This window comes from Homarus americanus, unplaced genomic scaffold (genome assembly GCF_018991925.1).
Source record: "Homarus americanus isolate GMGI-L3 unplaced genomic scaffold, GMGI_Hamer_2.0 scaffold56009, whole genome shotgun sequence".
In the NCBI taxonomy this organism is placed as follows: domain Eukaryota; kingdom Metazoa; phylum Arthropoda; class Malacostraca; order Decapoda; family Nephropidae; genus Homarus; species Homarus americanus.
Genome location: NW_024739542.1, coordinates 2,275,768 through 2,301,304, shown reverse-complemented (window position 1 = coordinate 2,301,304; position 25,537 = coordinate 2,275,768). Strand labels below are relative to the sequence as shown.

The 25,537-nt window shown below is 37.0% G+C and overlaps 1 protein-coding gene across 5 annotated transcripts in view; it reads left to right on the top strand.

Annotated features, from left to right (window-relative positions):
- LOC121874855 (nuclear pore complex protein Nup98-Nup96-like) overlaps positions 1-25,537 on the top strand; it is a 54,084-nt gene that overhangs the window by 7,131 nt on the left and 21,416 nt on the right. For 4 of the 5 annotated variants that reach the window (XM_042379143.1, XM_042379146.1, XM_042379145.1 and 1 more), the window contains exons 4-16: positions 694-910; positions 1,686-1,862; positions 3,303-3,433; positions 7,084-7,312; positions 7,622-7,875; positions 8,318-8,549; positions 8,890-9,102; positions 10,507-10,644; positions 11,027-11,171; positions 11,675-11,969; positions 15,356-15,614; positions 16,081-16,343; positions 17,027-17,194. In XM_042379143.1, coding sequence (XP_042235077.1) covers positions 694-910; positions 1,686-1,862; positions 3,303-3,433; positions 7,084-7,312; positions 7,622-7,875; positions 8,318-8,549; positions 8,890-9,102; positions 10,507-10,644; positions 11,027-11,171; positions 11,675-11,969; positions 15,356-15,614; positions 16,081-16,343; positions 17,027-17,194 — 2,721 coding nt within the window. The remainder of the gene's footprint in view (positions 1-693; positions 911-1,685; positions 1,863-3,302; positions 3,434-7,083; positions 7,313-7,621; positions 7,876-8,317; positions 8,550-8,889; positions 9,103-10,506; positions 10,645-11,026; positions 11,172-11,674; positions 11,970-15,355; positions 15,615-16,080; positions 16,344-17,026; positions 17,195-25,537) is intronic. The other variant, XM_042379147.1, reaches the window with a different exon arrangement.

Below are 25,537 nucleotides of genomic sequence, written 5' to 3'. Positions count from 1 at the left end.
TTGCTGGGTAGGAAAAGAGTTACATTCCTGTATTTACATGAAAGCTCCTTCTGCTTTATAGCAGTTTGGCCAGAATCAAGAGGAAACACAGGCTCTTTGTACATTTATTGTTATCCATTTGCTTTTACTACTCTAATATCGCCTTAAACCACTCGCACTTTACTGAAATTAACTCACATTGCTGCATGGATGTCCATCTTGTGTATTCCTCAACCCCTCCTTCCATTTCCTTGGTCTTGCTTTCCCCCATCTGGCAACTTCTTTTAAATTGTGGCAGAAAGTTGTAAACTAAATAGTGAATTAGTTCCAGCCACCAGTGTTGAGGGTGTTCAACCTTTAAATATAGTTTGATTATGTGAGTCACTCAGTCCAGGATTTCAGGATTAACCTTTGAATTTTTGTTCATGCTTCTCATCACATTTTATGATTGAGATATCTTGGAAGGTTTTCACAGGATGTTACTTTTTAATGGTCAGTGAAGTTTTGCTTTTCACTAAGATAGAAAGATGAAAGGTTACAGGTCAAAATATGAGCAGAACACTATACTGTACATGGGACCACCATGCAACCTTAGGGAGGAATAACATGTCCAATTATGTAGGAAGGGTGATATGTGATGTTCCATGCCATTACTTTAATCATGAACCTTGTATTAGATTTAAAGTGTTTTATTAATTATGTTGTCACACACAGCAACAGACAACAAGCTTTGGGACAACAAGTACTCCTTTTGGTGGTGCCACATCATCAGGTACATCACTGTTTGGCACCCAGCCACAACAAACTGGGGGAGGGTTGTTTGGACAGCAGCAGCCCCAGCAAACTTCAACAAGTTTTAGTCAACCAAGTACTGGTTTTGGCACGAGTGGTGGAGGACTTTTTGGTCAAGCCCAACAGCCTACTGCTACAGGTGAGGAACCCAATCCTTGTTCAGTAAGTATCTGTCAACTGTAAAATGGATAATGAACATGTGTCCAAGGAAAGTGTGTAATAAATCAAATCTTTTTGTTAGACTGCTTCGTAATGTAGATTTTCGGTTGACAGATACATTACTTTAATGTTCTTTATTTTAAGGATGGTATTTATTGGAGTATATTGCACTGTCATCATGTTGCAGTGTATGTTACAATATTTTTGTGGTAAACATAGGCCTAATGTTCTTTTACATCACATATGAATGTAAGTAATTGTAGTACTGTATATGTACACCCACCAAAAATAGTCCTGTCAGTCCTCTCCCATCCATGAACCCAGTGAATCCAAAACAACACACATAGTTCCCCTTTGTGTATTGTTTTAGATTCACAGGGTTCATAGATGGGAGAGAGGACTGCCTTTTTTTTGGTGGGTGTTCATTTATTTATATTTATTCAGTTACCGAAACATATATACCTGTAGTTCATTATGATTAACAAGTAATTTATGTAGCGGTACTGTGCAGACAGAATATTTTCCCAAATTATTAATAGAACACATTCAGGTTTAAAGTGCAGTAAATCCTTAAAACAAAAGTGTCTAAAAGTTCAGAAAACTGTCCTGCACTGTACAGGTCCGAGTATATGCTGAATTCTGGTCTTCATTATCGTACTTTATGTTACTGAGGGGTCTGCTTTATGTTTTGGTATGGATTTTCAAAATGTGTCCTTATTTAATTTTCTTTGTCTTCCTCTTTCTTGACACATCAGCTGTTCACCCGGCAGGTCTTTTTGGTAGTAGTGCAACCGGTGGCTTTGGGGCGCAGCAGTCAACACAGAGTCGACCCTTTGGTTTTGGTCAGACAACTACCAGTAGTACAAGTACTGCTGGAGGCCTCTTTGGTTCTACACAGCCAGCAGCTGGTGGAGGACTCTTCAGTACCCCAGGTATTGCTTTCTTATTTTATCTATGTTTCTAACCCATCTTTCTATTAATTTTTTAGTCATTCAGTGTTGTCCATAAGTACTTGCTGGCAGAATTTTCATTTCATTAGTGAATAATTGTCATTGAATATTTTCTTAAGCAAGCCATTTTGAAATTATCATATGGGCAGGTATGTATAGCTACTTAGCTAGTCATGCTTTTGGCAGTCTGATCTCATTTTGTAGTACGTATTTTGAATCGTCACTCAGGCCTGGATAGATTGTGTTGCCAAGTAGGCATTTAGATTTCATTTGCTCACACTTGCAAGCCTCTCGGTCTCTCTTCTCAGTAGCTCTTCAGTTTTGTGATGTAGGGACCCTGCCTTTGACTTCTTGCACCTCACCATGTGTTTCTACTCCAACAGAAACACAGTAGGAGGCAGTAATGATAATTCTTAAAGAGTGTAAATAGTAATAACATAATAAAACAAGTGTCCTGTACCTCAAGCTGCCTACAAAACAGTGTTTTGTACCTCTTACACCTAACCTCACCCCACTACGGCACACATATGCTACTTCATGGTCATTCTTGAATCTTTCTTGCTCCTGTGATCACAGTCTGTGGTTAGGATGTATTTCTTTAATGTTTATATCGTGCATGACTAGGTTGTGAGATTATAATTTTTTTAATTTAAATTGTTTATATTCCCAAATATATGGTACAGGTATGCCTACTGTAGTCTGGTGACTTGGGGGTTAAAGCATCACATTTTCTCACTTTAACTCTAATTCCTTCATTTCAAAACACTTTTTAAAAAGTTATATATGTTCACTACACATGCATTTTTGTCCATCCATAATGTTTTGAGAGTAACCGAGTTAAAACAGTTGATACAGCAGTGTTCAGGGGATCAGCTGGTGAATATTCTCAACAGTTTTCTAAAAAAAAAAAAGGCCAGTCTTTGACATTATTATTGTTGCACAGCGGTAACGTGCATAACTCTCACCAATATGTCAAGGGTTCGAGCCTCGGCCCAGACACACGTGAGAAGGGTGTTATTCATTGTGACCCTCACTACCAAACACCACAGGTTTCCCGGTCCCCGGTTTCCTCCTGTACTAACACTGGATAGATCGCCCAAACGGCTAGTAAGCTGATAAGTGGCGAATATGAAAAAAAAAAACTTTTCTAAGTTTAAGAATAAGTTAGCTAAATTGTGGTGGTGTTGGAATGTTTTTTTTATACATTAAAATATCCAATCCCCGGACCAATAGTAATAGATCGAATCGGCTCTAAAAGGGGTAACTCTAAACCTGGTCCACCTGTACACCTCCAGCTTTGCTTCCTCGTGTCTATATATTTACCTTGTAAGAGTGGGGAAAAAATAGGGTCATATGGGCAGATATTTATAAACTGTCAAGAGCTGTGAGTTATTTATTTTAAAAGTAATTTTTCTCTGGTAGGTTTTGGTGCAACAAGCGGTGTTTCTGGCACTACTATCAAGTATGAACCTGTAACTGGAAATGATACCATGACAAGAAATAATGTTTCCACAAATATACGTACACGCATTGAAGTCATCTCAACCATGAAGGTGAGTCTGTCTCTGTATTTTTCCTTTGTGGCTTAACAGTAATACAGTATTTTACTTCTCACATTGAGAATAAACAGATTTCCGGGTAACAAGACGACTTTCTCAAACCCGGAAATATTCCTTGTCCCCGGAACCTTTTCCGGTTACTGGGAAAAGTAACGAGTGTCTAAACTACTGGAATCCGTAAATACAGTTCTAATTAAGTTAGAAACTTAATTTCTTTAATGTAATAATTCAGAATAGTTTATCTTCAAGTTTGGTTCAATAAATATATTAAATGAATGAAGCTGTGTATGTTACAGCAAAGACTGTTATTTTCCACTCCCAAGGAGCTGTGGGGGATTAGTGGGTCTCGTGTAACTGACCTGATCTGATGCAATGTCAGTTAGGATGGGGGATTGGTGGTCTCATATTGCTGACCTGATGGAATGTCAGGTTACCCTTTCTTGGGTGGAGGATTAGTGGGTCTCATAACCTGAAGAGGTCTTGAATTAACACAAAAGCTGAAGTATTTTTAGGGAGATTGTGATAAGTAAAAGTATAAATGAACAAAGTTGTATCCCTTCAACATTACATAACATAACATTTTAAAATATGGCATGAGAAAGTAGAAAGGTATGGGTGATTAGAGAGATGGAGTGGAAAGGAGTGATAACATGCACCAGTGTTGCCAAACGATAAGCTCCTGAACAGCTGATCTTTTAATTCGCCTCCATGCAGTCACACAACAAGACCCTCACTGGATGCTTGTTGTCTAAATTCCCATGTGTAATAATAATTCAGTTTAGTCTCGATTTACGCGGATTTCCTTTATGCGTTTCGTCATTTACGCGGCACCTGGCCAGACCGGCAATTATTAATTACGCAGTACATTCCATCATTTACGCGGGAAGCGGCTCGGGCAGGGTGCGCACAAGGTCGACCAGTCAACAAAACATTACCGAGTACTTCACCCGCCACCCACTACAGCCAGCCCAAGTCAGTGATAGTGATAGTAAGGATATGGACTTTCAGGGGTTTGACAAAAAGGCCCTGCAAGCCTCTGTGGTGGATAGTGATACAGGTGATACAAGTGATACAGGTGAGGGCCAATAATCTGCCCTCTGCCTCGGAACCAACCCCCCATCCCCGTGTGCCCAGCCATATCTTCTACCAACGTAAGTGTTAAAAAACCTAATATTATTAATATTTCTCTTAAATATTAATTGTGTGTGCATACCATCATAAAATTAAGATGTTATTTTTACAACAACGTACACATTGCGTTGGAAAAAGGGTAGTCTGGGGGTTGGCCCAGTCTCCATTTCAATTAATCCCATATGTTCTGTTATTTCGTTTACGCGTTTCTCGCTTTACGCGGACCTCCATGGGTTTAATTGACCGCATAAACCGAGAATATACTGTAATCAACAGTTTATTGAAAGGATATGGCAGCCAGAAGGCTGAAAATATGCAGCTGCGTAATTGGGGAATGGGTCTCTTGATTGAAAAATAATATTCAAGTAACATACAAATATATATATAGTAACATAGTGACAGTGCAAAGAGGTAAGATTGACTGGAAGTGAATACACTGGTTGATTACGAGTTGTTGATAATTTTTACAATGGTAGACTGGGCTGTTCTTACAGCGATCATTACGTGCTAGTATGGGTTGGATGCAGTTGCGGTGTCGAACAGCAATTCAAGGACGAGGGATCTCAGGTGGCAGTAGGAGCCGGTGTTGATGATGGTGCAGAAGCTTCTCACCAAATTTGCAAATGAGGTCGTGGTGATGGTCAGAGAGAACCGAGAGGGTCAGTGTGTTGAGTGCTTCTTGATATGTGGAGTAGGAAGGGGAGAGAATGATCTTGCATGCCCTCTTTTGCACTTTATTTACGTGTTTACGTTGTGTGGCATTTAGGGAGGAAGACCAGGTAGGGCTAGCATAGGTGAGCTTGGGAAGTATGAATGTTGAGTAAACACTGAGGAGCTCGGGCGCAGGAACTCCGAGGGACTTGAGTCGGCGGAGGAGGTGGAGACAGAAACTGGAGGATTTGACAATTTCACCGACATGCATTTTCCAATTTAGTTTTTTATCTTTAGTGATGCTGATGAGCTTAGTGGAGTCCACAACCTGGAGTGTGTTGGGGCCTAAAGTAATGAAAGGGGGTGGGACAATGTCGGAGGAGAGGTTGATGTGCATACCTATGGTCTTGGTATGGTCGATGGTGAAGTGGTTGTTGGTGGCCCAATTTTGGAGACTGTTCAATAAACCCTGGAGGGCGGTGTAGTCGGGAGCCGAGTTGTTGACATTGATCCCAATGGTGGAGTCATCGACATATATTTCCAGCGAGCAGAGGTTTCTCTTAGGGCATCATTGATAAGCATAAGGAAGCAGAGTGGTCCCATCCTGGTGCCTTGGGGGACGCCACAAGTGAGTGACTGAAAAGTGGAGATAGCCCCTCGGAAGCATACAGCTTGGCGTTGATCACTGAGGAAGTCTGTAAGCCATGGTATAAGACTTCTTTGAAACCTGAGGTCAATCGCTTTGTTGATTAAATTGTGGTCGACTAGGTCAAATGCTTTGGTGAAGTCAATGCAGGCGACAGCCACAGACGTTTTTCGTTTTGGAGATGGCGGTATATGTAGTCGAGAAGGTCAGTAATATAAGACCACTAATCCCCCGCCCTACCTCCACCTGACATTGAGTCAATGTCAGGTCAGGTTCCCCCCCCCAAAAAAAAATACTTTCACTTTCATCTTTATTCAAGACATTTTCAGAAAATTCTCTCAATTTTCAACCTCGGAAAATTTGTTCCCAAGGCTGGAAATTTTTGGAAAATTCCGGCTTTGGGAATGATTTTCCGAGCAAATTTCAATTCCGGCTATCGGAGATTTCCAAGTTTGAGGGTTTCCGGCTAATGGAGATATTACTATTATTATGTGTACGGTACTTCATATTACTACCACCACACACAGTCAGTACATCCTCACACTCATAACGTATAATTACTTACAAAAGTGTAAGTACTGTACAGTACTGTAATCTAAAAGAATCCATGAAGATAGACTTATAACGTAACAATAAAAGACCCGAGACTGTTGCAAAATGCCTGTCTTCCTTCTCTGCCTCATCGACAAGTCAGTGTGCTGTGAGTGAAGGCTGAACCATCAGCTGAGGGTTACAGATGCTCGGGAAATAACGGGATTAGTGTCTATCTAGTTAGTTATACAGTACAGCTCCTCCCCGACTTACGACCTACTCGACTTACGACCACCCACACTTACGACCTGCCGCAGTCGTACCAAAATTTTTTTAAATTACATATTATCGAGTCCCAACGTCAGTACACAGATAAAATTTTCGTTTGTAATTCACTTTAAAATGGCTGGCAAGCTTAAAAGTGAGAGTTTTGTGGTGCTGAGAAGAAAAAGAGATACCCATTTTAGATTTTCTATGTATTGTTTAAGCATTTTTGACTTACGACTATTTCGACTTACGACCTGGATTTGGGTTCCTAACCCCGTCGTAAGTCGGGGAGGAGCTGTACAGTACTGCCTCGGACTCCATCACAGGTATTTTATTTGGATATTATTTTGTTAAGTAAAAATTCCTTTAATTATTATGTTTTCCATTGTAATATTTATACATTGTGGCATTTCTTCAGGAATATGAAAACAAATCCCTCGAAGAACTTCGTGTTGAAGATTACCTTGCCAATCGGAAAGGTCCTAGCCAGGGGACCACCTTGTCTGGTTTTGGTCAGACACCACAGCAGGGAGCACAGCCACAATTGGGAAGTACAGGTCTCTTTGGATCCTCCACCAGCACATCACTGTTTGGAACCACTAAGCCTCCAGAGAATAAGTCACTCTTTGGTAGTGGAACTACAGCTGGTAAGTTCTTTATTGTTTGAAGTGATTTTGTATTTATAGTGTTAATACCATTTTTATATTTTTATCTCTTTCTGTAAGCTGTTTGCAATGTTAATAGATTTGGTAGTGTGGCTTACAGTTTAATACCTACTGTAGGTAGTCTTAAACTTTGTAATAGCTTGTCTTGCCTCCTTGTAAATACTGTGTGTGTGTGTGTGTGTGTGTATATATATATATATATATATATATATATATATATATATATATATATATATATATATATATATATATACAGTATATATATATAATTCATTTTTTTTTACCTAACAGGTTTTGGTGCTCCTGCAAGTGGAGGTCTCTTTGGAACAAACACCAGTTCACAGGGATTTGGGCAAACCAGCACAGCACCCAATACAAGCTTCTCTTTTAGTCAAAACACACAACAACAGCCAAAGAGTACTGGGTTTAACTTTGGTAATACAGCCACCACAACTCCATCTCTGTTTGGCTCTACACCACAGCAACAGCAGCCTTCAGGATTTGGTCTTGGCGGATTTCAATTGGGTCAAAACACCCAGCAACAGGTTAGTTCTTTAAAAAAATAATTGGAATTTTTTATAAAAGTTTGAAGAGAATTAGCATCAGGCAGTGAATATTTTGTTGCAGTTGTCCATTTACCATTTAATGACAGCCAAGTGCTAGGGGATTCCATGGATTAATTTTATTCTTGTGTGTTTTGAATAAGGGGAAATTTACAACCTAGCAATGATATGGTATAGGAAGTGAGGAGGAATGTGATTCTGTTTGCATGAGTAACTTGCATTACTTTGGAAGGAAATTTGATCCTTATCCATATAAAACCTTGATTGAAAGTAGAAATGGTGAACTCCAAAAAGAAAAATGGTATTTTTTGAAGGATAGTTTTGAATTTGAGGATGTGTGACACCAGCATTGGTGTGTAAGATAAATCAGTGTAGTTTGAAACATAATTTCTTACACTGTTGAATCTCCCTATTTTTCTTTCAGAATACAGGTGGTCTTTTTGGCAATCAGAACAAACCTGGAGGATTCTTGTCCAATCAGAACACAGGAGGCGGTCTCTTTGGCAGTAAACCAGCAGGCATAACTCAACCTCTGGTCACTGGGTTTGGCACATCAACTGTCACCCCATTTGGCACAGCCCCAAACACAAGCACAGGAGGGGGACTTTTTGGGGCTCAGAACCCTCAGAATAAGCCTGGAATATTTTCTGCATTTGGTATGTTATAGCTTTTGCATTGTAAATACAGTTAGTCCTGGATTTATGAAACTTTGATTTACAAAAATTCAAAGATATTTTTTTTTACAATATGTTTTCCTAGGTAATAATGAAAGTATTCTAAAATATTGCAGTTTTTTTAAACTATTATATAGTATGCAAAAAAGTAAGTTCCCTCTAACCCAGACTCACTTAATCTGGATTCCTTTGCAAACTGAACTGGGGCTTAAATCGGCCAACCCTGCTGTCAGTGTTAATAAAAGAGGTTTGTTTATTGATAGAAATTTACATATGGCAGCCAATGAAGTTAGTGATAATGATCTTATATCACTATTTTCAGGTAACAATGCAGGTTTTGGGAACACTGGAGGGCTCTTTGGTCAGAACAACAATCAGCAAAAGCCTGGTGGCAGTCTTAACTTTGGTCAGTTTGGCAGCACTAATACCTTTGGACAGAACATTGGTACCAACCCAGGAGGTGGACTGTTCAACCCAAGTGGGACAAATACTAGCATGGGGATTGTTGGGACTGGTCTTCTGAACAACAACACAGGTATGCAAGAACAGTGCTCTTTTATTTACTTACTTGTGGATATAATTTTACCCCCACCAGTAGACAAAGATATTCAGATGCTTTTCGTTTGCTTTGTAAATAACTAATATTCAAGAGAATAAGGTAATTTGCTATTGTACATTTATTTATTAATTTAGTTATTGCTTAGTATCATGGGGAAATATTTTTCTTACGGAGGATTAAAGAAGAAGGGTTGGCCTATAGCCTCAGTGTGGTCAACTGTGGTGATCATTTACAATTCTACACAAGGTGTGAGCCATGTGGGTCTTGTGTCACACTTCACAGATAGGTTGAGATAGGACAAGTGTCTCCTAATATTTGTGAATCAGTTGAATTTTATGATCAATTACTAGTTAACACTGGATATCAGCTACACAGTTGCTCTTCAGTGGAGTAGTGAATCCAATGTCAATGTTATATCAGCCAAGTACATTAAACATTCTACTGTACTACTGTACCCACAAATAAAATACAGTTATGGGGCCACAGCAGTGACCTCTACAGGTACTCAAGTTGATTGTGTCTTTCACCTTGTGGGGATGGCATGTTACATATGAAGAGCTGCATGTTATGTGTGAGAGAAAAGATTGTATTGGGAGAGAGTTAGTGTGTGGTAAAGTACAAGGAATAAGAGGCAGTATGGAGGAGGATGTTTATATTGAATTTTTATTTGGTTTTCAGTTGAATATATAGTACTGTACATCATATACATGTAGATACAGTAGCGTTCAAATATGTCAAATTAAAAAAATTAAAGTAATGCATTTATTGATCTATTATTTTTATCCTCATCCCACTTTTGTGTGAGGTGGCTTGGACACGGTATCCACAAATAGGGGAATACTGGAGCTAGATAGGTGGGGAAAGGACAAGGGGGGGGGAGGGGGGGAAATCTTCAGACTTGCTTATATCTTCTGCCTTCAACACGTCTTAGAAAATAACATCAGAATAGCAAGGTACACTACTTTGGTTGTGTAATCGATTCAATTAATTTTGACAACAGAACTGAAATCAACAGACCTGGCAATGGTGAGCTTGTTTATGCTGCATCAAGGCCATTCCTTTAAATAAAGAGAATTGAAGACTGCATCGTAGGGCATGTGTGCTTAAAATTACTACCGGTCTAGTTGCCTTAACATTTTTTCACTCCCCCAAGAATTTTCCACATTCTTTATTTTTATTTATTTATTTTTTGGATTGGCTTTTGAAATTTCTCATTGGGTCATGGAAACTTGAAAACTTATTGCATGTGCGAGAGGGTTAATAAGTCTAATTTTCTTGCTTACAGTTGGTCTTTAACTTGTCTTACAATTTAGAGTAGTGATGAGCTCTAGTGATGAGCCCTGATCATCAGTATAATAAAAGTTGTTTTAAATCTTTCAGGATTTGGAATGCCCCAGATGAATACTATTGGTGGGGTAGGTGGAGGTGCCTCCCCTGATCTTGGCAAATTGGTGAAGGCCTTAACAGTGAAACCAATCTTTGACATCCTCTTGGGAAGCAAGACTTCCCCAGCTACAGGTATGTAAAGAAAATTAAAATACTCGCAGAACTAGAGAAAGTGTGATGTTTACATGAGTCTAATAGTGTGGATATGTGTGTGTGCTCCCTTGTGTTTATATCAAGGGACAAGAGGAAAGGGATAGAAAGTGTGGGTAGATGTGTGTGCATGTGTTTGTAGTATGCATATATACATGTACTGGTACACATTATGCAGGTGTAAACATTTGAAGCTTTGACTCAATCAATTCAGCAACATCTCAACTGGTGTAGGAGAGGGTAGTGGCAATTATACTGGTGAATAAAATTGATTTAAATGAATTTATTAGCAAGATAACACAATTTCATAATTAAATATAACATTACTGGATTTGTTGGGATGTACGCTATATTTATATTTCAGACAAATCCAGCAATACATCAACCAGTGAGCAACTTGGGTCTAAGTTAACCAGCTCCAATTCAAAGCCTACATATGTCTTATCACCTTCACTTGTGGCAAACAACAAACCGCGGCCCAAGCCCATCAATAAGACCAACAACCAAGGGTAAGTACCACCTCAATTGCCTCTCTCAACATATTCATCCATCTTCTTGGTTTTCTACTGTCTATTCTATCATCTATTTCTGAATATACTTTTTTTTAAATCCTTTGGGTACCATTCTCTCAATGAGTCCATGTACCACCGTAGCAAATCCTGGTCATCTCTCTCTCTCTCTCTCTTTGACCATCCTTTCACTTGCTTGTTTTTATGTTTCCCTATTATTTCCATTCTATTCACCCCATACATTGCTTATAGGAAAAGAAATCTTGTCACATGTAGCTTCATTATTTTCCTTGCACAGAAGCAAAAGGCTTGCGTATAAAAGGTGATGGTGCCTTTGTTGGGATACTGTACACAAAAATCTATAACTACTGTACAGAGAGGGTTCTATAGTTATGATTCCTTACTCAGTCAGACAGTGTTTTATTTTCCTTTAAAAGGAAATTCCTTTCAAGAACCCATTTAATCTGTATATTTTAGAAATCTTAACATTAATTTTTTTTCAGGAATAATCGCCATTGGCTGTTCAAAGGTTTGGAAGATTCCAGTGAAGAAACTTCAGAAGATTTCTTGAAACCCAAGAAGTATCCTAGTGTGAGGAAGCTTAATTTAAAGGTGTTTAAGGGAGTCAAGTCTGATAGTGCCTCCTTAGGCAGGCCAACAGCAAGAGTGAATTCCATAGGTGACCCTGATGCTCTTTCCCCTCTTACCACTCCTGTTAGTCCTCTAGGTGAGAGTACCCCACTGCATAACAGTGGTCCATCTTCACCTGATGATTACACCACACCAGACATCATTAAGGTTAGTTGACAATTACTTTTTGTATGAATCACTTTGTTTTGGAATCTTGAATTATTTATTACAGTGAGTTGATGCCTATGTGAATTGGATTTGTTATGTATTTACAGTGGTCCCTCGGTTAACGATTTACCTTCCATAAGATTCTTAACTTCTGTTAACGAGCAATCCCTCAATTAACGAGTTTTTTACGAGCCGACTTCAACATGTTTTCGCTTGCATTTGGCGGTCCACCAGCTGTAGTATTAGTCCGCCAATACAGTAATCGGTTTTAGGGCTTAAATTCCTTACTAGTTTAGTAAATATCAAGAAGTTTATACTATTCAATAATTTTAAAAGTTTTATATTAACTTTTTTAGTCATTTTAACAATTATTGAACATAATTGAAGGTAAAGAAACTAGTTTCTGGCGTGCCATCCAGCCTGTTAACACACCAGACAGGCGTTAGTCTCTCTCTGTTTTCAGTGGAGGTAACATGTTGCTTGAGACTCTCTTCAACTAATTGCTTTTTTTCTGTGTTTCCAAGCAAATTACTGGTCATTTTGAAATATATTTTACATATTGACAATATATAATGCAGTGCAGTGTTGATTTAAAGAAAATAATCTTGAAATACACCAAGAGAACTAAAATTTTATGGGTGAAATGGTGCCATGGGGTGAGTTCTCTTCCACCCCAATGCCTTCTCTTCTTCCTTCTCCTCCACCCCCATTCTAATTCCCATCATTATCATCCAGGAGCTTTCTACATACACACCTCAAAGTAAGTGTACTTTTCTACCTTTTTTGTTGAATTTAGGCAATTTTCGGTGAGCTGGAACCAATTACCCAAAAACCCATTGAAACAATGGTTTCTGTTAACGAGTTTTTCGGTTAACGAGCAATCTGCTGGAACGGATTGTGCTTGTTAACCGAGGGATCACTGTATTGATTTTTTGTTTGATGTATTAGATCATATTTGATCTCCTTCTATCCTCACACAGCCAAACTGTGGAATGCTCTGCCTTCTTCTGTGTTTCCATACTTATACGATCTGTCTCACTTTAAAAAGCTGGTTTTCCGGCATCTTCGTGGTGTAGGTTAACACAATATAACCTTTTTGTTCTCTACTTTAAATTTCTTTCTGTTCTTTTCTTTTTCGCCCCGTTGTGGGTTGTTTGACTTGTGCCCGGGTGGGCTAATTCCCGTAAAAAAAAAACTCTGTGAAGTGCATTGATCCTTCATATTTTTTATATATATGGAGATTGATCATGTTCAAGATTATTTGAGGTTCATCACCAACTTTTGGATCTCATATCTTGCTAAGTGAAAAATGTAAGCACACTAATGAGTGAAAATAAATGTTTTTTAAACACACACATTGATTGTTTTATGATATAATATAGACATAAATACAGTACACAAAACACTTGAATTTAACTCACCACAAATAATGTTGAGTGCTGCTTGAGGTGGGATGGTGCAATGGAAATTACTGTGAGATGTAGCAAGCCCTAATGTTTTTGCAATCTGGCTAAGTTTTTCCATCGTATCAAATTCCATAAAATATCAAGTTTTATAGCCAATGTAATTCCTTTACAGGCTTTCTTAGCACTACTGCTTTCACTTGCACTCAATGGTCTCTCTCCACTCATCTTGAATATGGATAATACACTGGCCAGTCTTAAATAAGATAGGTACAGTAAAACCTCGATAAATCGGACTTCAGTATATCGGAATTCGCTTTTTTTGACTCTGAGATGCTCTGGTCACCAGAAATACACAAAAAAAAAGTTTAAGAAATGGGAAGATTAAATAAAAAAAATCTGATGAAATGAACAACACTTACTGAATACTGTACAGTAGTCTAATCAGATTTGCTATAGGCCTACTGAGAACTAAGACACTTGAGTATGTTAGCCGGCTGGTGCTGATCAGGTGTTGCCACATTCGTCAGGTTTATTTATTTATTGATTCACGAAATAAGGATGTAAACTGAATTGGGTCCTAAATTATTTAGGGTTTCAAATACGAATGAAATAAGGATGTAAACTGAATCAGGTCCTAAATTATCTAGGGTTTCAAATACGAAAAGTTGTTGGACGAATCGTTGTTATCCGAGGCTTTACTGTATTCACTTTTCTCAGACTTTCGCATTTTTCGGACTGGGTCTGCCCAAGTTAGTCCAATTTATCAAGGTTTTACTGTATACAGTGATCCCTCGGTTAATGAACACAATTTGTTCCAGAAGGTTGCTCGTTAACCGAAACCATTGTTTCAATGGGTTTTTGGATAATTGGTTCCAGCTCACCGAAAATTACATACAAATTAAAAATAAATGCAGTAAAGTACACTTACTTTGAGGTGTGCATGTAGATGGCTCCTGGTTGATGATGATGATGATGATGATAGGAATTAGAATGGGGGTGGAGGAGAAGGGAGAAGAGAAGGCATTGGGGTGGAAGAGAAGTCACTCCATGCCACCATTTCACCCATAAAATTTTAGTTCACTTGGCGTAATTCAAGATTATTTTCTTTAAATCAACACTGCACTGCGCTATATATTATCAATATGTAAAATATATTTCAAAATGACCAATAATTTGACTGGAAACACAGAAAAAAGCATTTATGTTGAAGAGTCTCAAACAAGATGTTCCTTCCTCTAAACTGGGAAACAAACTGACGCCAAGCTTGGTGGATTGAGTGGCTGTTTGGTGTGCAAAAAACTAGTTTCCTGTACTTTAATTATGTTCAATAATTGTTAAAATGACTAAAAAATTTAATATAAAACTTTTAAGATTATTGAATAGTACAACCTTTTTGATATTTACTAAAATGATAAGGAATTTAAGCCCTAAAACCGATTACTGTATTGGTGGACTAATACTACAGTTGGTGGGCAGCTAAATGCAGGCGGAAACATGTTGGGAAAAATTTGTTCGAATTCGTTAAACCGAGGGTTTGCTCGTTAACCGAAGTGAAGAATCTTATGGAAGGCAATTCATTAACCGAGGCGCTCGTTAACCGAGGGATTGCTGTATAAGTGTTAAATCCATGAGCTGGGGCTGGGAGATCAAGCATACATGCTGGGAGATTAAACAAACTGTGTCCAGTGGCACTTGGAGTGTGGTGTGGCAGGAATTGGTAATGGGAGATATATGGTGCAGCTCTCAAAGTAATGTCATCTGACTGCAATTCTTTGGACTTTGCTATGAATTATGATCCAAGTATCCTAGGTAGTGGACTGGTAATCTTGTGAGTTTTCATAAAGCAAAGAAAGTGATTACTTGCAGCTAACAGGATTCTTTGATATTTGAGTACAGTATCTGTATTGTTGCACAGGATATATGTCCCACAATTGGTTTAGTATTGAAAGATATATGATGGTTCATTAATTTTTTTTGCAGGGTCGAATCAAGGTGAAAAGACTTAATCTGGCAGAGAAAAATGGGCCAATGAATGATACATTGACAGACCTAAATGTTAATCATTTGAAGGTTACGGAACCTGCAGACGAGCAGGCTGAGGGAGATGATGTTGGAGATCAAGACAAAACTGACCCAGACACAGAGGCCAACAAGGAAAATAATGTGTCCCTCTTTAATTCTGTTGAAGAAGATCTTCCTGAAATGATCAACAGGTCCTCTGATAAACCGCATCCTGCTGGTGAGTACAGTACAGTTCATACTGGATATTTTATTGCCTCAGCTATAATGTTGCTCCTGAAGTATGATGGCATTTATGGTCCATATTATTAACTTTAGTTTTATGGGACATATAGGGAGGAAATAGGTTAACACTTACTGTCCATATGAAGCCTTTTTTTGGTTTGTTGTTGCTTAGAAAAAGGCTTTAAAGATTATAAATTGGAATACTGCTTTATAGCCTGAATAACTAGACAGAGTTTTATCTTTTGGGGTTTTGTTGTAATATAATTTAAAAACTGGCACAGGACTTTGTGTGTACCCTGTATAACTCAAAAGTTGTTCAGGTCTTTCTGCATATTTGTGTTTTTTATATTACATTATCTTCATGAAAGCTCTTTGAATGTTTAAGTAGGTGTTGTTACCATTCATAGTTGGTAAATTAAGTTCAGTTCTCTTATTATTTGATGTATTTTTTCTTTTCGCAGGAGTTAAGTTGTATCGCTCTGGTTACTACACACTTCCCTCCTTGGAAGATCTAGGGGAAATGGTGGATTCAGATGGAAGATGCCTTGTGGAAAACTTCACTGTCGGCAGATATGGATATGGCAACGTTTGCTTCCTAGGTGTTACAGATATAGCTGGTCTGGACTTGGATGGAATTGTGTTCATCTTGAGGAAGCAGATTGAGGTATATCCAGAAGGCACCCAAAAGCCTGCTCAGGGCCAGGAACTCAACAAACCAGCAGTTGTAAGTGTGATAAATGAATCTTGATATTTGGGATGTGGTTTTAGAATGAAAATATTTGGAGGCATTTGGTGAGGTTTAATGAATGATAAGTGAATGTGGAACAAGTGTGACTTTGGGATGGGTTGTTTATTCTAAAATTTCTAAAGGATTTTAAGCAAAAAATCCTGAAGTTTTGATGTTACACTTGTTTATTTATTTGTCAAGAAAATAACAGCCATGCCAGACTTGAGGTGCATGTTTGTTGATATCTTAAGATGTCACTACATTTCGTAGGTTTACCATCATGTCGGTCACTTTTTTTGTCAGTAGGATATCTTAGAGCATCCAGCTCCTGCTTGCTAGTCAGTGGAAGAGAAGGCAATTAACCTTTGTTATTAGTTTTTCCAAATCATCTTTAAAACCATGTTTATCTTTTGTAGAACTAGAAGTAAAGCAAAGGATGTGAATGAGTAGCACAATATATAGAAAAATAAAATAGAATATGAGAATAAGTAGGGTAAGGAACAAAGATGTGAGAAGGTTCATGGATTAAGAAAGCAGTACGATACCTTTTGTCACTTGGATTAGAATATTGGTACAATACAGTATAATATTTCTCGTACATTCATTATGGAATAATTAGATATAACTATACCAGTACTGTACAGTATTAATTATTTTTTATCATTATCTCTTCTTTCCAGATAACTCTAGATTGTGTGTGGCCAATTGACAAAACAACAAGAGAGGTGATAAAGTCTGCTGAGCGTCTCCAAGGTATGGCATGGGCAGATTACCTAGAGCGTCAGTGTGTCAAGATGGAGGCCAGCTTTATAGAATATCGCCCAGAAACTGGATCATGGGTCTTCAAGGTACCAGGATTTTAGTCTTGAAGTAGATTACTTAAACTTTGGAATAGTAAACTAACATTAATTACTCTCAGTATCGTTTGTGGATTGTGCTTTGTACAGTTTGAGAACTACATTGCTCTCTTGTGGAATGTCCTTTTTAGAATAGTGACGATTGTGGCAATTGTAGTGTTGGAAATTACTCTCAACACTAACAGATTGCATTTGAATATTTTTATACGTTAATTTGTGAATGATGCATGCTAGTTGTGTGGGAGTGACAGTAGTGCTTGTCCTTAACATGGATTTTTAACACCTTTAATTTTTATAATAATTTTTGGGGGATTTTTGTTGATGGGAGAAATCCTCAAACTGTTGACAATGATCCTCTTTCCATTGTATGATCTTAGCATCTTGTAATGCTGTGGAATATGGTTCTTACATGCATCTAAAATCTCTCTAATTAGTGATAGATATATGGTGAACACTTTCCATGACACATATTTTCTGTACTGCTGACAGAAATATCCATATTCTTTTCAACAGTACAATATTTAATGTGATTTAGATCCTGTAATTATATATATTGTAGCTATTTAATATTTGTAATAGAAAGTTTTTTTTTTTGTCTTTTACCAATTCAGTGTTGTGTTTTACTCTTTATTACATTTATAGTAAAATGATCTGAACAGTTTTAGTGGACTTGTCTGGTTATGAGACCCTACACATAGTGACATGTTGTGGAAAGGAAGCTGCTTGTGACATGGTCTTGGTGTTGTGGCAAGCAAGCTAATCGATAATTGGCCCTTTTTCCATTTAGTTTTTTTAATACTTTATTTAATCCTCAGTTTCTTGCTTGTTAGTATTTTCTTTTCCACTAAGTATTGTAAGGTGACAAAAAATTCCCAGCTGCTGAAATGGTTTTAGTAATGAATACTGGACAGGCTCTACTACTTGCATTAGAATGGTGTTCAGAGTTTTTACTGTCTAGTAAAATGCTTTAATTTCTTTGGAAATGTGTGTGGTGTCTGTAGTATTTTTTTTTTTTTAATTTTAAATAAGAAAACCATAAACAAGATTGTTACAGTATACAGCTAGTACTCCTCGACTTACGACATACTCGATCTACGACCGCCTCAGTCATACCAAAATTTTGTCAAATTACGTATTTTTGAGTCCCAACGTTAGTGATTGCGCTGTGTACTGAAAAACATTTCGTTTGTAATTCACTTTAAAATGGCTGGCAAGCTTAAAAGTGAGAGTTTTGTGGTGCTGAGAAGAAAAAGAGACACCCATTTTAGATTTTCTATGTATTATTTAAGCATTTTCGACTTGCGACCAATTCGACTTAAGACCTGGATTTGGGTTCCTAACCCCGTCGTAAGTCGGGGAGGAGCTGTATTTGTCTTGCAATAACACCATTACTCTCTTCTCTGTGTGCACTTTAGGAGTTAGTGGAGTTTTTCACACGAATCACATTGTTACAAAAAACAAAAACAAAATCATTTGTACACAATTAGAAATACTAATACAGTGCAACCTCGAAAATTCGAATTGCATGGGCCCATGAAGTATACGAATTTCAGAAAAATTTGAATTTTAGATGTATGAAAGCGCCAGAGCAAATAGTTATATCAAAACATGCTACAAAAATTATTTGCATATCTAAAAACTGTCAATAAGCAATAGGTAATAAATTCAAAGTATTACTGTATTTATATTCAACAACATTTATTCTTATATGAAACTTTAAATACGTGACTAAAAGTCTTTAGGTGAATACGTAAATAGTTTCTATACAAAATATTGTACACTACTTTTAAATTGTTATTACAATCATATACGTGTGTAAAAAAAGATAAAAGTCGATTAAATATAAGAGATATCAAGAAATCATAGAATTATTAATGGAATAAACATCGGTTGGCTGGCATCTGTCGTGTCACTACTCCCCTCCTCTTTATCCTGCATTTTTCCACACTGCCTGCAGTGATAATTTTTTTTTTCTACTGTACAATGTTGCTTAATGCACATCTTCAATAATACTTCCAAATATTGACCTGGTTGTAAATAATTACCATTCAGTATAATCATTGTCACTATATTGGGGTTGGTCTGACGAGTAGGTTACCTACCCTCTGCTACGTACGCAACTCTAAAGATGTTGAGTTGACAAAGGGAAAACATGAATATTAAAAAATACTGTAAGGATTGTATATTTACCTTAAATTTCTGAGCTTGAACTGTTTATTGGTCCCATGAAACATACTTTTTCTTCTTTTCCACACTGCATGCTAAACTATCAAGTGAACGCTTATTTGATGCCATTATAAGGGTGAAAGTTGAATATTAATAAAGTTAACCACGGAGCACTTGTGAGACGACCATCACGAGACACGGACGGGTAAACAATGCGTGACCTAGCATGTCTTGGAACCCAGATGCGTTTTTTGTGCTCAGCATAATGATTGCATTTGAAAGCTTGAATTATTATGGCGATATTTTCAAGTTCGAAACCTAAAATTTTGGCACTTATTTTTAATCAGATTTTATTCAAATTTTAGGTGTATCCGAATTTTTGAGGTTTGAATTTTAGAGGTTTCACTGTACTGTATAGGTATGGATGGCATATGGTAATTGTGACATTGCTACCATTGTTATGTCAAGGTTAGTAATGACCTTTTGATGAGATAATGCTGTCTATGTGTTATTTGGCTGGGATTAAAGCTAGGCAGACAGTTGGAGTGGAATATTTTCACCATTATGGGAAACTGAAATGATGACAGTTCATGATGTTTTAATTTTCCAAACTTGTTACTATTGAACATCACTTAATATTTTATTTGGCTAATGCCGGATGATTTTATTGAACACAGAGAGAACCCCTTGCACCCAAGGGGTGAAGACAACCATAGATTGATCTTGAATGCTTCATGTGATTTCAGTGTTAATTTTTTATAAATAGATTTGTGTGATAAGTAATTATTATAAGGTAGGTAGGTAGCATAATGTCCGTACTTATTAATTATTCTTGATATATGCATATACTGTATACATATATTCTGATTATATTATATCTGTAATTATTTTTGCATTTAAAAAGTACATCTTCTCTTTGAAGTTGGTGCTCTTTATATGGCTTTATTTTGTGAGTCAAATTTACTCGGAAAAAGATATGAGAAAGGATTGCTAAGCTAAAGCAAGGGTTTACATATTATTTCATTGATATGCAACAATTGCATTATTTTTCAAGCTTTTCTTTGAATAGAGCTGAGGTGAGGAGCCTATATATGTGATATTAAAGTTAGATTAGTTTTGTGTATATTTTCTTTAAAAATGTTAAAAGGTGCTGTATACTTACTGGAGGATTTTCATATACTGTACTGTACTGTACTGTACAGTATTTATCCTTCAAATATATATTTAGATAAAGAAATTGTGACAGAGTAAAGAATTCAAGAATGTTCCCGAATAACAATCTAACCTTATACAAGAGTCTTTTGTCACAAAAACGCTTGTATTTACAATATATAAACAGTATATTGTAGCAATCCATTTGGTTTAATGTTGCTTATTGTGATATTATATAATAGTATAATAACTGATTACATTATGGGTTACCACATAAATCATAATACTGAAATCTCACTGCATGAGAAGATAAAACATAAAAAAGCAAGAGCACTGTATATTTTATCTGTAAAATACAGTCTACTTCAGTAGTGTGACAAGAACAAATATAGAGGGAGATTTTAAAGAGGTTGCCAAGTGACATAAACAGGCAGCTGACAGTGGTAAATGTCAGGCCTTATGCTCTCAGGTCTTATTAACAGCTACCGAATTGAGGGGACCATTGTCCTCTTGGACACTTTGAAATTTGGAATTTTTTAAATCGAATAGACTGATTGATTTTTCTTCTAAAACTACAATTAGCATACACGAGAGACCTTAAGGCACTTGAGTTAATGGTGTGGCCCAACTTCTGAATATGTTTAAATACAGCTCAATTATCTTGGGCATATCTTCAGGTATTTTATGTTCAAGAAACCTCACACATAAGTCCTTCCCCATCTGACCTACACACATTTTATAACGACCAGGTTTGCCCTCATTTATTAATTTTTGGTGAACATTACCAAGAGTTTAGAAAACATTGTTGGGATAACTGAAAACTATCTTGATTTGTTATATATAGTGCTCTCGTTATTATGTGTTGTATCTTATCCTACAGTGGAGTTTCAGTGATAGTATAACATTTAAATTTACTTTGTTTGTAATATGTCTTCTTTCACGGAGCAAGTCATCCATTTTGAAATATTAGGTATAAGACGATGTTTTTACAAAGTAAGAGTAAAGGAAAATAGTTTTTCTGGAGTAAGAAGAGATTCATAAGGAAGTCGGTGTATAGCTGTAATTGGCATGGCGAGGGATTTTGCACAGCCAAGTCAGCATATACACGTTTGGTGGCAGTAGTACTTATTAATGGAAACATTATAGTAACTGGTAACAAAGGGCTTTAGCTGAAGTAACAGAACAAGGAACACTTCAGGTGGAGTAGCAGAACAATTCGCACCTCTAAGCTACAGTAGCAGAAAAACGTAGCATTTAAATTACAGTAATAGAACCAAGTATACTATTCAGCTACAATAGCTAAACAAGTAACAGTACTAAGCTACAAAGTAGCAATGCTAAGCTACAGTAGCAGCATAAGGAGCATTATTAAGAATCAGTAGCAGAAAAAGAAGCATTTAAATTACAGTAATAGAGCCAAGTATACTATTCAGCTACAAGAGCTGAACAAGTAGCAATACTAAGCTACAGCAGCAGAGCCAGAATCATTGCTAAGCTACAATAGCAGAACCAGGAGCACTGCTAAGACACAGTAGCAAATCTGGAAGAACTTCTAAGCATCAACAGCTGCATGAGTAGCACTTCTAAGCTACAATAGCAGAATAAGGAGCACTTAAGCTGAATCAACAGAGCAAGGAGTTTAATTATTGTTTAGTAGCAGAATAAGTAGCATTGTTAAGTTACGGTAACATTAAAGTTACAGTAATAGAACCATGCACAACAGTAGCAGAACCAGGAGTAATGCTGGGCTAAAGGAACAAAACTAGGGGCACTGTTTTAAGCTACAGAAACAAAACAAGGAGCCTTTGTAACATACAGTAGCAGAACATAACTAGTACAGTACTGTAGTCTTGAAAAAGAGTATCAAGGTAAGAGAGCAACTTGAAGAAATGATTGGACAATGAAAATTTTGAAGTAGCTTAAGAATGATGAAGCATGTGAGGTCAACATAGTGCAGTAGTAGTACAGTTCTGAGAGCATCTTGTGTACTGTACAGTGAAGTACTGTACAGTCATGAGATTATTTTTATGGGAAGTTTTATGGCTTCACTTGTACGTAGTAGTTTTTGTTGTGCCGAGTAATTGCACTGTTTATTATTTAGTACTCAACTTACGTTGAGTTTGCTTTATTTCTTCTTCTGGTGTGCTGGATTCCTTTGAGTTATGGTACAGTTATTCCATTCCATTTAATTGGGATTGGATTGTGCTTGATAGACACTTAGAAATAGGGTATACTGGTTGGACCTTGCTAATCCTGGAAGCTTGGGACCAGATCAGTTCCGGATAAGCAAAAATTGCGAACCATCGAAGCCGAAGTTAAAAAAGGCAAAATAATGCATAAAATGTACTATTACTGTCCAATTTCTTCAGTATAGGCATCTTTTCTGAAATAGTTAATGTCACATGCTTACATTTTGCTGCATTATAACCATTTCCACTGCTTGCTAGTCTCTTAGGAGGCATATTTAGGGATAAATTATAAGTATTTAAAGGTAAAATAGTGGCAACAGCCACTAGAAGTGAACTATGACACTGTCCTGAACCATCGAAGCTGCCAGACTATCGGATCACGGATTAGCGGGGTCTAACCTGTACTTGGGATTTTTCTATTACCAGGACAAAATACACATCTTAACAGCGTCGATTAAAAGTATATATATTTTTTTAGAGAGAATTAACAATAAATGTGTTTTATGTCTAGTATTTTTGTCTTAACAGTATGTTTCAGTTATATTTAATAATAATATTACATTCGTTTTAATTTGTATTGATGTGCATATAGATACAATTTACTTGTGCTTTATTTTGTCTCTAGGATGTGAGTACTTAAAAGTATCTACAAATACCATTTATGATATTTGCAAAGGTATATACTGCATTCAATATCACTGGCAGTAGAAGGAGCAACTGGCCAGTTTAGTATGCATGGTCAGGCTATGAGGATACTATACTTTCTTTGTGTGCATTTACTTAGAATATGTGGGTGCAAGTATCATGTAGTTGAAAGTTATTGCTAATTCACCGTGATTATGAGAAAGCTATATGCTTATATGATGTGGGCAGATGGGTGAAGGTGAGTGAAGGAGTACTCTGTGTTTACTCCTGATTCATGGTAGGAAGCGACTTGCAAGGCTTAATAAGTGAAGATGGACACCATTAGTTCTTCATTCAAAGAGAACTCCCTGCATCTGTTGCTCAGGTCTATTTCACAAATTTATCAACACTGTGTAGTAATCTGATTCAATAAAGCTGCATGAATAATATTTTTTGTTTTTAATTCCTGATGCAAATTATAGATTGTGCTTACAGTAGCCAACAGTGCTGCAATATAGGGTTTCCATGTGCCTTAAAAGACTTGAAATTACTTAAATTTTGTAAGGGAATTTTTAGGGTCTGAAAAACTTGCAAAATTTAACGTTTTTCAAGACATGGTATTAAAAGGTCTGAGTATTATAGCCTTTGGGTCTTCATTATTTACCTGTGAGATTATGCTGTACTGTACTATGGAGCTCCTTCATGCCGAGCCTACCATTGTTTCAGGAGCTTGTTATTCTTAGTGTCAGGAAAGTACAGTCCACAAATACAGTATTTGTTATAGGTTAAATGTTTAACGACCTTTGCATCCACTTCCGTTGGACTGAGATCCAGGGCTTGTGGTTGTCCTGAGGTACAGTATAACTTAAGGCCAGGGGGCATTGGCTATTGAGGGCTCACAATGTTACCTGAGGGTGATAGCATTGTTAAAGATGGTGGTAGTGGTATAAAGGATGAGGACAGCATCATTTCATCTTGGAGAAGTCCTAGGAACAGGGAGACATTTCTTGATTGTTCATTATATGTGCACTTCATCTGCTAACTTTTTCTATCTTTTGTTTGCTATAGTTCAGTGCGGGCAAAATTAAGGTCAAATGCAGATTAAATATTTGAATGCTGGTACAGTATTCATTAATTAATAAAAAAATAATGATTATGTAAAATGTCCTGATGAAAATTGCAAATTTAGTAAGCCATAGAATGGCTGATATGGCACATAAAAGAACAAAAATACCATAAGGAACCATCATTAGGGATGGTGCAGAGCAGAAAGTTCCACGGAACAATTGTGGAGACTGAGAAAAAATCTAGAGAAATGTGTAGCACTTGGTTGTTTGAAGGGCATGAGAAGGCTCAGGGAGGTATGGGAACAATGGATGTTTAGGGTTTTTATAGACCGTAAAGTAAACACTGTACAACGTGCCAAAAAATTATGCTGAAAGTCAATGTAATCAATATCATTACAGAGTAATTATTCTCTTATAGGAACTAACCAGAAAGTTTTAAACTAGATTCAGCAACAAAAGAGAAAGCTGAAATATGATACTCAAGATGGATAATACAAAATATAAAGAACAAGTCTTAATGGCAGCATTTGTAATGTCTAAAGTCTTTTCATAAACTTAATATTTTCTGGGGTATATGCTTGAAGCAACTGACTGAAAGTGAGTTTCTAAAGTGATCTTACCACTGAAAATTATGCCTAGAATTTTAAGGTGCACTATGTCCACCAGTGTGACTTAACTGTTGGAAAACTATGAATATGGTAGATAAATAGCTATTGACCTGTGTCTAACCAATGATTTTGTGTCTTGGAGGCATTAAACCTCATACCTCACACAGGACACCAACTACATAAAGTATTTAAACCATGGTTTACGTTCTCCATAATTCTGCTGTATATATTTATGTTGCTTGGGGAACATCAGCAGTATAAGGTACTGTATAAAATCATTCTTCTTCTCAGCTTTATGCATGTACATGTAACCTCATGTCCTTGATGCATGTGTTGCAAGTGTGAGAATAAGTCACTTGAAGACAGCCTGTGATGATGATGCATGTGGTCTTAGGTACTAGTTGTACACTGTGGTGGGTCAGGCCCCTGTTTCTTGTAAAATACCTGATTATTTATAAAACATAAGAGCATTTTTTTCATATTTGGGGACTCGTGCCTTCCTTCTTATCTCGTGTAGTTACTTAGTTG